Source organism: Vicugna pacos, chromosome 12, assembly GCF_048564905.1.
Source record: "Vicugna pacos chromosome 12, VicPac4, whole genome shotgun sequence".
Classification (NCBI taxonomy): Eukaryota; Metazoa; Chordata; class Mammalia; order Artiodactyla; family Camelidae; genus Vicugna; species Vicugna pacos.
This window is the reverse complement of record NC_132998.1, coordinates 32,626,793-32,639,943: the sequence shown is the minus strand read 5'-3', so window position 1 is coordinate 32,639,943 and position 13,151 is coordinate 32,626,793. Positions and strand designations below refer to the sequence as shown.

Sequence of the window (13,151 nt, the reverse complement as noted above, 5' to 3'; positions counted from 1 at the left end):
AAAGGCACTATGAGCATTTTTTCCTGTTTTTCAACCTTCTAAAATTGAAAAGGATGGGCCACAAGTAGCATGATAAAAAGCTCTGGGCATGAGCCTAACATAGCTTAGAACGGGGTCAATTCTGGGTTACGGTGGCCCTTGCTTGGTCCATGGGAGTTCACCAGAACGGAACAAGATCGCTTCTAGTGGTCTAACCCACGACACTGAACTGTGGGTCGGCCTCCCAAGAATATACTACACTGCAATTTCTGTGTAACTCTTCAAACACGTGTGTTGTAAAACTTGAGCAGAGCAGAACTGTCAAATTTAAGTGACATTTTAAAATTCTGATTACAAATTATTTCCTGGTTGTAGCTGTCTCTGTTCTGTCTGCTTCAAATGTAGAATGCCCAAGACATTACGTAGTAGAGTTGTCCTCAAGTAATTTGTACCGTCTTGAAGGTACATATATCTTGAAGTAACACTGTTATTATCTAGAACTGCTTTCATTTTCCAAGTCTGTAATATACAGGCTAGTCTTTAGACTTAATAACAAACAAGACTATGAGCGGTGTAAAAGCACAAGGATGCCATTACAAGACTAACTTCTGAATATGGGCCGTATTTAAATGGACCAAACCTTGGTGTTCCCAATTATTATTTATAGATGTCTACTTTAACTACTATTCAATGTAGAAAAGCACAAATATTACATGAGGTATTGAAATTTATTTTTCTTCCAAAAAAACCTAGACTATCATGCACTACTACTTAGAAATGGTCACCAGAGAATCCAAAATACTGAGTGAAGGAACCAAAAGGCTGGAACAAATTTACCATATTTTGGTACCAGGAAAGGAATTCGTCAAATTTGAAAAGTGAAGTTAGTGATTGAGCAATGACAGTTCAGATACTTGATACAAGTGGAGTTCTAAATTCAATGGACGAGTGAAAATATAAGAAAAGCTCAGAAAAGCTGAGTCTGCAAAAGACCTTAGACCAGGTAAACCTCAATTCTTGATAAACAAGCCAAGCATCTTAACTGCAAGTTTAACTTTCAATCAAGTCCAAGTACATTCAGGGAAATATTTAGTCTGTCAAATAGGGTCATTACTCACCACATCGAAGGCAGTAAACACGTGGCAGTAGTGGTGATTGGACTTCAAATCTTTTGTGATATAAGCAAACGTTGAGAGGTCTTCCGGGTCCTGGGCAGCACAGGAGATATTACGAATTTCATGCTCAGCAATTATGTTCTGGAAGAAATGACATAAATGACCGTTGTTTTCCTCTGCAAACCAGCATATTTTAGAACCAAGGCAAATGACCTGGAAAGCAGTTGCTTTCCCCCTTCCTAGAACGTTCCAGACGAACAACATTCGGAGTGACCCAATGCACTACCTGTGGACAAAGGTACACCAGGTCTGGAAGGAATGTTTTCATTCAATTAAATACAACCTGAAATAGTCCCATCCTGAAGCAGTGGTTCTCATCGGTGCTGTGTGAAGCCACAGTGTGAGGGGGCAGACGCTTAAAAAAAAAATAGTAATTACTAAGCAGCTTACTGTTTCCATTTCCCACGTACGTGAGAGTCCCTGCCGCCTCCTGCTAACTCAGATCGCCTGTTACACTCTGCCTGCCGGGAGGCTGGTCCCTCTTCTGCCCAGCGTCTTGTGCTGCCCCACGTGCCCAGAGCCAGGGCAGGCAGAGGACAGTGTCAAGGCGCTGTCTCTCTTGAAGACTCTGTGGAGACTAAGGTGTAGGGGGGACGAGGCAGGCACTGTGCTGCATGCTTGAGGCAGGGCCCTGGGGACAACAGTACTTTGCTAACCATATCTGCCAGGTATGATGCTGAGTGGGTGCTAGGGTCATGGTCGTCGTCTCACGGGGGGTGGGGGAATCGGTACTTGGAGAGTGTAAATGCCTTATGCAGGGCAGGTGGTGGAGCTGGGTCAGAAATTAGGGGGCTGTCTGACTGCAGAGTTCAGGCTGCAATGCCCCTTGTGCCCACCTCTCACTGCTTTCACATCATTTCATTTTTTTCCTCACTAGCATTTTTTTCATGCCATCTCCCTACCAGCCCCCTCATCCCAACCTGCCTCTAAGAGTAACCAGTGGGAAGTAAGTGAGGAAAGGTTTAAGTACCATTATCCCAAAGCACAGAATAACCAAGGAGCATCCTCTGGGCTGCAAACCCTGTTAGAAACTTCTTTTGATACATCTATGTACTTAAGAAGCAAAAAATTTCACATAATTATGCAATCACTTCTGAATCTCATAATATCCCATTTATGTTTATCTGCAGTCGTCATAGATCTAAAAGCCTCAATGCTTTTATCCTAATTATTTTGTAATTGCACAGTCTTAAATAACCCAAGCGAATAGAATGCTCCGAGTATGCCCATCAAGCCTGACAATGCTTACAAAATGTCCTTCCCTGCCAGCACCCCCGGCAAGTACTTCACGCCCCTCACTCTACCGAGCTGCGTGCTTGGGAACCAATTACAGAATTAACACGTTAAAGAAAATTAAATTAAGGCATTCTCCACAGTGGCTCTGTATGTTGACACCACATGCAGCACTGTCAAAAATAACTCAGATTGAAATCAGAATCCCATAAACAAGTACCATCTTGCTGCAAGACAGTTTCAAAATAGAAGGTCATGGTCTTCTTCTGCCACTCAGATAGCATCTCTTCAAGTAGAAAATGAAATTAGGAATTTGTGAGTCCCAAATTTAAAATTAGAAAGATCTACACAGTCTTTCCAGGTACAATGTTAGCAGGTGCTGAGAGCCTCCACCATCATTTTAATTGGGGCTGCTATTACTTTGCGGAGCCTGTGTGGATTTGATCTCAGCTGTTCAGGATCCACTATTACTGGAAATAGAGTGTAGGCTCCAACTTTTAACTAAACTAGCATTTTGTGTTCTTGAGATTTTTTACTAGCATAAGGTGGATCAACTTCTCGGGAAAGGGTTACAGTGAAAAGTGCCCTGTGATTTTTGTTGCATTGAATTCCCTGAACCTTGCCAATTCACAAGATGTCACTCAATGATTTTCAATGGTATGTGACAGCATTGTGGCCCAGGGAAAAATTGTAAAGTAGGCAAAGTGTGTCTTTGGGGGGTCTCTTTTTAATTATGAACTGCATGTCTGTGTCCTCCCCAAGTTCATATCTTGAAATCCTAACCCCCAATGTAATGGTGTTTGGAGGTGGGCCTTTGGTGATTAGGTCATGACGGCAGGGCCCTCATGAATGGGATTAGTGTCTTTGTAGAAGAGGCAGGAGAGCTAGATGGCTCTCTCTGCCACATAAGGACACAGCAGGAAGACGGCCGGTTATGAAGCAGGGAAAGGGCTCTCATCAGATACTGAAGATTCAGTATCTGCTGACTTCATCTTGGACTTTCCAGCCTCCAGAACTGAGGAATAAATGTTCACTGTTTAAGCAACCCAACCTATGGTCATCTATTACAGCAACCTAAATGCACTAAGACATTTCCCCTCTGTCTTTCTTGACCCTTCCCCTCAATTTTCTGGAATCCCCACTTCCCTAATCCCCAACAGCTCAGGCTATCTCAGCTCCAAGGTGTGTTGCTTGATGTCCCCAAATCAGCCTCCTCTCCCACTGCTGAAACTTTTACTCCTCTGTTCCCAGGGTGAGGAAAGGAAGCCTAATAAAAACATTCTATCATTAGTTAAGAATAACTCATTTTACTGGCACTCATCCTAACTGGCACTTAAAAAATATGATTTTAAATGAATTCACACCGATGGTCTGTGTTGGGACAGAAGTTCTTGATATATCTGTGGTGCTACAATGTGGTGAGGATGCAGGATCTCGCTACTGAAACACTGCCATCGCTCTGCACCGTCCACACCACAGGATGGCGAGGCCAGGTCTCCACGCATAGGATGATTTCTGAGACTCAGGATACTACAGCTGTAGGTGGAATGGAGACTGCATGGCTGTCTCCTCCTTGGAAAAGAACTCAAGGAGGGATAAGTTCTTTCCATCCCCTGCTGTTCGTCCATTAATGGTTCCTCCGCAAATTAAAAGCTGGCATCGTCGTGAGGTACAAGTCATGTACCGCAGTTGAAAGTGGACTCTTTTCATGCGACTGAGCCTTCCAGTCTAAGCGTGTTCTGGGGAGACTAGGGCTTTTAAAAGGCTCGAGAACAGGACTGGGGAGGGGGTCAGGCTGCCTGTTCTTTGGGACAGAAGCCTTGGCAGTTCAGTCTCTTTCAACAGGGAGAGATTGTTTTTCCTGTCTGTTGCCTTTCATCATGTTGAGAAACACCTAAAGAGGTGTCTGGCTGGTGGGTGTACAAGAGAATTGTTTGGTCGAGCCAACTGACAGGTTCTAAGAAGTGTGTGTGATAACGAAGTGATGGATCCTAGAAAGTGGCCTCTGCCAGCTCCCCTCCAGACCCCGACAGGGAGGGCATTTTTCTGAGTCTCCTCCTTCTCGGGCCAGGCCTTTTCTGAATGAGACCACGCAGCCCCCCTCCAGAAACTGCCCCCTGACACAGAGGCAGCGGCCCTGGCCAAGGGCCACCTGGAAGCAACCTGCAGAGTGAGCGATGCAGATAACAGTGGTGCACGTGCTTAATGGGCTCTTAACTTGACTTGGAGCTTCTTAGAAGAAGTATGTGCGATTGAAAAACAACAGGCACTTGTTTGGGCCAACGTTCCAAGTTATTCTGTGTCTAAAAAAACCAGCATCTACCCTGGTTGAAATTTGCATTCAAAACAAACCAACCAACACACCCAGGCACTGCGTCATTCCTAATTTAGCTGGATGGGGAGACTGAGGAGGGGGGTCAGAGCAGAAGGCAAAGTGCAACCCACCCTCCACCAAACGCTGGATGTGGGAACTGCTCAGAAGACCCTACTGATCTGCAGATGGATCTGTATCTAGACAGTTGCAGTCCTCTTGGCAGAATGCCATGCTCAAGAGACCTCCGGGCTATGGACCTGCAGAAAGCTGGTGTGACTTATCTATAACATTTTAGTATGAATCGATTCCAAGTTCCAAGACCATTCTTCGTTTCTTCCTTCTTAAATCAGGTTTTGTGATTCAATTTGTTTCCTGAGTTGCTAGGTAGTAAATTTCCGAGCTTGTAACTAGGCACCTAACTCTTCCCCATGAACTCAGCCAAAGCCACTTCTTCAGTTGAGTAAAAGGAAATAAATGCTTTGCTCGGGGGTGGGAGCCGACAGGAATGAAGGAAGAGTCATTAATACACAATTAAGTATCCTTGCACTCCAAAGAACGCATGGAAGGTAGCTGTGGAGTAACAGAAAAAGCATCCAGTGACGGAGCCAGAAAGTCAAGTTTTAGTCTTTCTCTGTAACCAACTGGTTGTGTGACTGCAGGACAGCCACTGAGTGAGGGGTCTGAGGCCTGCGGTTATTCCACCGTCCAGTGCAGGCTGAACACCTCTCTCTCTCGACAGGGCAGGGTTAGAGAGACGTGATGGTTAGGGGAGGGCTGTTTAAGAACAAAGTACAATGAAAACATCAAATGTGAACAGTGAGCTGTGACTTGTGGTTGTGTCTTATTACAGGCTTCGTGGCCACAAGCACCTCACACGGTGAGGTCTCCAAAGATGTCTACGTGTCCCAAGTCCTCCACTTCAAACAGAAGTGGCCCCCCTTCACAGCACTGCCCAGGGGAGGCATCTCTGGTACAAACCAAAAGCGGAACAGGGAGTTTAACAATATGCTCCTTTCCTGCTGCAGGCCTTAATTAGAGGCTGGTCTTTGTACTGGACAGAGCGGCACACACGACACCACTGCAGACACCGCTGGGATCGAGGTAGGTGAGCCCAGTTCTTCTCACAGCACGACTTGAGGATGGTCTTTCAACAGGGGATCCTCCAGGCCATCAGCCCTGTCTGGTGTGGTATTTCTCAGCGTTTCTCAGTTAAACTCCAGCAATGTAGCTTTACGCTGTTTCTTCTACCTTCTAATACAAGCTCTCTGCTCTGGTTTCTTACACACCAACTCCTGGACTAGGGCTCCGAGGCACTGCTCTCCCCCCAGCTCCGTCAGACTGGGGCAGATAAGCTATCTCCCAGGACACTGGGATGGGCACCCTGTACAGCCACCCGCATGGAAGTCAATGTCTTCAAATTCCTGAAAAAACCAGGCACAGGCTGTCATCTAGTCCTAGAGACACTGGCTCCACCTGCCATCAACATATGCACTTTGCCTTTGCTCTAGATTTTGAAAATAGGCTGAGGCTCACACTGCAAGGGCTGGAAAGACATGCGTGCCGTCTTTATTGTGTGTCTTTATTCACAAGATATCTTTGCATATCGTTTGGTGCTCATATTTCCAAAGAGCAGTCATCAGTGAGCAGAGAGATACTGGTAACTTATCTCAGTACTGGTGACTGAAACAGAAGCTTCTCCTCAAAGTCTAGGCGATCAAGCTCTATGGCCCTCGATGTGTCTGCAAGCAAAATGCCACAGAACTAATGGAGCTCTCTCCTTCCTCTGATTGTGGACAGTGGGTTAGAGACGATGGCATTAACACAGATACATCCACCCGTAACACCAGCTTCGTGGGATGACGGCCTTAAGACTCTGGAAACTTCTCAGGGCAAACACCATTCATTCAGAAACTGTCAGAATCCAAGCCTGCTCAGGTTGTTAATCTAAGAGAGTATTCAGCTCATATGGTGAAAATATGTTGTCATCCATAGTTTTCAAATGCAAATGGGGTAGAGATGACTGCTCCAGGTTAGGAAAAGAAACATCCAAATACCAAAGCCTTTCTTAACATTTAAATACAATAACAGCAGTGGCATCTTCGGTGAAGAGTTCCATAAAGTTTTGAAACTTTTTAAACCAACTGACTATAATCTAAGGATAGAGGGAGTTTGTGCACCAGCAACTACGGTTGCTTCCAAGAAATAAGAAAGCAAATCGATCGGGATTTTTCTGATTAGGGTCTCCACAACTCTAATCTGACAACAGTAACTGTCAATGACACACTGCCGGGCTGAAGCTGTCATTCCCCGTGAGGCACCTGACTCTGATTGTGCTTTGGACGTCAGCAGCTAGCACGATCAGGCTGGGCTATCAGCTTTCTGCTTGGGTTTCAGAACTGCTTGTGAAACTGCGAGGCTGTTTTCCTAAGCAGACTGGAGAGCCTGGGCTTATCTGACTGCTGACGTAGCAGTCTTCTTCGTACAGAAAACAAATCGGGAAAACTCTGAATGGGCTGATTCAGAAGCTCAGGTTTATCACAGACAGAAAAGACTGTCTGAATCCGGTTGCCCTGATCCTAAATTACCATTGTTCAAGTTCACCTGTTTCATGACTTATTTCCTTTCTCCAAAATGGAAGTGGGTACAGCTGGGAGCACTGGGTAAGCAGCCCAGAAAACAAATGGTGTTTCCCAGTGGGGGTACCTCACTTCCCTTCTTTCTATACTTTATCGATTGGAACGGCTAAGAATGAAACACAGGGACATCTGGGGGTTTGTGAGGAGGAGCCAGTCAGGTTTGAGTCTATGGAGGGTGAGAGTGGTCACACCCAAACTTTCTCGTCTAGCACCAGTACTCTGTCACCCTCACTAAGAAAGGACAGTTTCTAAGTAAAATGCAACCCAGTTGTCTATACTCAACCTCAGAGTCCACAAACTGTTCACACTGTGAGCACAAGTCAGCAGAGTCACAGCACGGCCTGAGCTTTTTTGTCTCTTAAGAAAACAATACAGTTGAAATCCTCTCTTCCATCTCAAAGGTTGAGAGTGAAATGCAATTACATGATGTAAAAGCCAGAGGACATGTTCCTGGTGTCAGGGATTCACTACCTACATCGAAGAAAGGACATGCCCGACTCTAGAGAAATGGAAAGACAAACGTTCTAGCCTTTCACCCAGTGACACTTCCTCTGATGGAGGAATGGTAACATTGGTGCATTTTCATTCTAGACATGATCATTTTTTTCTGCTTTAATGTTATCTTGATCCAAAAAGACATGCTAGATAATGAGCGGCTACAGCCTATTAGAGAAGCTACCACAGAAAAGAGAAAGTGAAATATGTGTAGGACTCCTAGATCAAGTCCCCCAAATGCAACGTGCCCATGAGTGTGTGTGTGTATATCTACAGTTGTGTTCAGGGAGCATGATGGCAGGGGGTGGGGAGTGATTAAAATGGAGGAATGTCAGGTACAACGGGAAGCAAAGGACTCTAGATCATTTACTCAGGACTGTATCTGGTGTCTAAACCGAAGAGAGGTGCAGTACTCACCTTATTTGTTGCATCAATAAATTTGACTCCTTTATAAGAGACTGAAAGAATAATGGTAGGGACCTTCTTCATTTGCTCTGTAGACTTCTGAAATTAAAATTAGAAAGCTGTTAGAGCAGCCTGTGTTGCATGGCAACTGTAGCACATAATTTTTCCTCTTGAAAGAGAAAAATGTGCTCAAGTTCAAAACAACATACACACACATCACACACACACCAAACATACTCTAATTTGAATGTATGTCCCTTCTCTTGGGCTTATCCATGGTTTGGGTTTATGAAGTCTGTCTTGCACTTGAGGCTCTAAAAAGCTTGTTCTGCTGCTTCATGTGGGTGAAGGGACACTCTTTGTCCCTGACGCCAAGGGGAGAAACGAACAGCTCTGTCTCCTACTGCAATTTCAAGCGACTACTCTTTTCAATAGAGTGAAGCCATGTCAGGGTGAACTCCAAGGGTAAGTTTAGCATGAACAAAATATATACTACCACCCCTCCTTTCTTCCTAGTTTCTTTCTTCAAGGCACGGGGCATGTCTGAGTACGTCCTTAAAACAGGGATTTAAAATACATCACTGTGAATTTTTCTTGAACCTGGCCACATCTACAAAAGATGACAGTATATTTACAGCAGAACTGCTCGTGGCCACATAGGATATAATACCACTCTGTGACTATCAAAGCCCTCCTGAGGGAGTCTGTATTTTGAGTCACAGCAAAACCAGACCATGCAGGTAACGTACTGTATCATTTAGAGCTGCTATATTCCCAGAGGCTAAGTTCTTCTGATAGATGTTCACACTGACTGAATGTGCTTAGATTTTGCAGCCTCAACAGGTTTTATGCAACTGCAAAAAGTTTCTCCATAATTCAGCATTTGCCTTTTCTGTTTAGTTTCATCATACATCAGAGGTCACCCACGGTCTGTTTACTTCATTTCCTGTGATGGCTACTCCTCATAAGCACATTAAACATCAAGAAGAACCTACCTGACAGTTGGCCTGATAGATTTTCCACAGGAGACAGGTGAGAACATAATAGGAGAGAAAATACATAAAAAGGTGAGAGGAAACCATTTCAGTGATTCACCAACGGCACAAACTCATTAAAAAGTAAAGAGAAGAGGTCTACAGATATATGTAGATGCAGTGACACTTATTTTAGAGACTGCTGCCGGCTTTCACAGACCCTGAATCTCTGTTTCTGTTTTCTCACTCTGTTTACTGCACTGCACAGTCTGATTATGACTGACACGTGAGAGCCTTCTGCTTTGAATGTTCCCCAACCAGCTGTCTTCTGTACATGAAGGGAATCGAGAGAAAATATGAACTTTCTTGATTTCTTCATTTACATTACCCATTTTCCATTTTTAAATCCTGGAATGTGACCAGAATGAAAGAAAGCTGGATAGTGTGAATGAAGCTCATGGAACTCAGCCATAAGTGTATTTCATCTTTCATTTGAACCACGGAAAAGGTATCTCACATTTTCCTGGTTGTTTTGACACATCTTTTTGATAGCTACTACACCCATGTCAAAGACAAAGAAAATGGATTACTAAGAGTACCACTATTTAATATTGTGTTTCAGACAGTATAGAAAAAAAGCAGCTCCCTCTAAGTGCTTTTTAACCAGTTTTAAAATTACCCAGACTCACCAGGTTTCTTCTGTCATTGCCAACAAGAGATATTATGAAACTGGAGCATAAGGCTAGATACTTTTATCTTTTTCAATGCTTTATTCAACCAACTCTAAAATGTGCAAGATAAGTCAAAGGCAAGGCTAGAAGAAGTAAAATGCCGGGTGCTGATGGCAAAGCAAGGCGGTGGGCTGAACCCTGAAGAGAGGGCTATAGCGGCAACATGGAGTGGTTTGGACTGACATGTGTGAATGTGTGAAGAGCTCTTTGCAAAGAGTTAACAGTGGATTTCAACAAATCACTGTGCCCACCTCTTGCTGTGAATACACTCTCGTGGACAGGTCTATCTGTAACATCAAATAATATACACCTAACGTAAAACTCAAATATCAACATTTTATTGAGGATGAGAAGAAAAATCCCCAAAGGAAAAAAAACCCCATTTATCATTCATTCAGCAATTGAGTGGTTATATAGGTGGCCGATGTGCTGGAAAAATGCAGTCTCCTTCAGGGGATGTCCGGCAGACCTCAGACTGTGTGCCAGCTCCAGTCTGCTGAAGTGGCCGTCTGTGCTGAGGATGCTGAGTCTGTGTCGGGCTCTGGTAAAGAGGGCTGGGAAAGGCCACATGAGAGGCAAAGGCAGCACATGAAGTACACGTCACCACTCCTGGCTTGGTCTGATGCAGCACAAATGTTGACGAATGTGACAGAGCCATGAGCAGAGTGCCTCCAGAGTGCTAAGCAGGAAGAGCCTCACTTTGCATGAGGGAGTGGAGTGAGTCTTCACTCATTCATTCATTCAACAAACACTTCATCCATTCATTCAACAAGCCAGTGTTGCTGGCTAGGGGTGATTGATCTGGATCTTAAAGGATGGATAGGAATTTTCCAGGTGGCAGAAGATGACAAAAGAAGCTATTTTACCAGCAGAATCAATGTACAAATATGCATAGCCGGAAATGAGAAGTAATATGGTGGGGTTGGGTCACTGGTGGGAGATGAGGTTGGTACAGTAGATTTGGAAGATTGTGACTTACTCTCTCAAACTAGGATCCATTGGAACCTTTTAAGTAGAAAGTGACACGATCAGATCTGTGTTGCAGAAAAATAGTTCTGGTGACTAGATGGACTGGAATAGCTAGAGGCTGAATGCAGGGAGGCAGGAAAGTGTAGTATAAATTCAAATGAGAGACCTTAAGAATTCGAGTTGAAGTAAACACTCTGGAGAATGGACGGGGAAGCACAATTCTGATGAGAAAGAATGGAGAAGACCTGCTAGCTGATCTGCCATGGAAGATGGGTGAGCAGGAGGAGGCCGCAGAGGAAGAGGCTATTAACTGAAATAAGGAACACTAGAGGAGAAGATGCTTTTGCAAGAAACCCTTTTGAATGTGATGATTAGTTTGATAATCAGGTGGAGATGTCCAGTAGAAGACAAGAAGAATCAGACCTGGAAACCCAACCACACTGAGCGGGTGACTGAGGAGATGGGAGCAGATGAGGTGGCTTAAGAGTGAACAGAATAATACATGTAATACTTAAGAAATGAGGTAGAAAGAAGAGTTGGTGAAGGTACTAGAAACAGAGCTAGAAGAAGCCTAAGAGCAGTATCATAAAGTCAAGGAGAAGATTCCTTAGATGGTGGGAGCAGTGCCCAATGCCACAAGGACTAAAAAGACCTAAAAATCTGTGCCTAGCACAGTGGCTGGCACACACAGGAGCTACCAATTTTAATGAGTTTCCTGGGTGAAACCACTGGCTTGGGCAACTAGAAAAATTTGTTGCTGATTTTATCAAGAGCAGCTGCAGGAGAATGGTGGCAGCAGACATAGAAAAGAACACAATGAATTGTGCAATGAATGCCAGAGAGGGGATTGCAGAGCTGGGAAGATAGGCAGGTCAGGACATAGGCTCTTAGGTTGAAATGAAGGCGCAAGCAGTGATTTCTGTACAGACAGAAAGATTTCACATCGCACGCTCAGCCAAGCTGAACAAAGATAAAGGATAGTCATTTTTCCCTCCTCAAAAAACAAGAAAAATCTCAAACAACCTAACCCACTACCTCAAAGAATTAGAAAAAGAAGAATAAACAAAACCAAAGTCAGCAGGAGGAAGGAAATAATAAAGATCAGAGATGAAATAAATAAAATAGAGATAAAGAACAATAGAAAAAAGTAAATAAAAGCAAGAACTGATTCTTTGAAAGAGTAAACAAAACTAACCTCTGGCCAGGCTCACCACAAAGAACAGAGAGGACCCAAATTAAAAAAGTGAGAAATGAAAGAGAAGAGAGCACAACTGATACCAGAGAAATACAAAAAAACCATAAGAGAATACTAGGAACAATTATAAGCCAACAAGTTGAACAACCTAGAAGAAATGGACAAGTTTCTAGAAACATATAGCCCACCAAAACTGAATCAAGAATAAATAGATAATTTGAACAGACCTATCACTAGAAGTGAAATACAATCTGTAATTTTAAAAAAGAGTCCCTGCAAACCAAAGTCTAGGACTGGATGGCTTCACTGGGGAATTCTACAAAGCATACAAAGAATTTATACCAATCTTTCTCAAACTCTTTCAAGAGACTGAAGAGGAGGGAACACTCCCAAAGTCATTTCCATGAAGCCACCATCACCCTGATACCAAAAACACTACCAGAAAAAGATTACAGGTCAATATCTTCAATGACTATGGATGCAAAAATTCTCAACAAAATATTTGCAAACTGAATCCAACAACACATTAAAAGATTATACACCACAATCAAGTTGGATTCATCCTAGGATTCATTATAAGGATGGCTCAACACACACAGATCAGTCAATGTAATACATCACTACAACAGAAAAAAACACAAAAATCACATGCTCATTACAAAAGATGCAGAAAAAGCTTTTGGTAAAATTCAACATCCATTCATGATAAAAAAAAATCTCACCAAAGTGGGCATAGAGGGAATGTATCTCAATATAATAAAAACTATTTATGACAAACCTACAGCCAACATATTACTCAAGAGTGAAAAGCTGAAAAGTCTCCCTGCTAAAATCTGGAACAAAACAAGGATTCAGAAAGGTTACAGGATACAATATTAACATACAGAAATCTGCTGCATTTCTTTACACTAACGATGAAATATCAGAAGGGGGGGGGAATCCTTTTTGGAACTGCATTAAAAAAAACAACTTAGGAATAAACCTGTCCAAGGAAGTGAAAGACTTATGTGCTGAGAACTACAGAACTTTGATTAAGGAAATTAAA

At 43.4% G+C, this 13,151-nt stretch overlaps 1 protein-coding gene across 7 annotated transcripts in view; it reads right to left on the bottom strand.

Moving 5' to 3' along the window:
• The window catches only part of ANKS1B (ankyrin repeat and sterile alpha motif domain containing 1B), an 862,484-nt gene that overhangs the window by 28,198 nt on the left and 821,135 nt on the right, over nt 1-13,151 (bottom strand). For all 7 annotated transcript variants that reach the window (XM_072973193.1, XM_072973192.1, XM_072973191.1 and 4 more), the window contains 3 exons: nt 9,233-9,244; nt 8,250-8,336; nt 1,098-1,235 (listed from right to left, as the gene is read on the bottom strand). In XM_072973193.1, the coding sequence (XP_072829294.1) occupies nt 1,098-1,235; nt 8,250-8,336; nt 9,233-9,244 (237 nt within the window). The remainder of the gene's footprint in view (nt 1-1,097; nt 1,236-8,249; nt 8,337-9,232; nt 9,245-13,151) is intronic.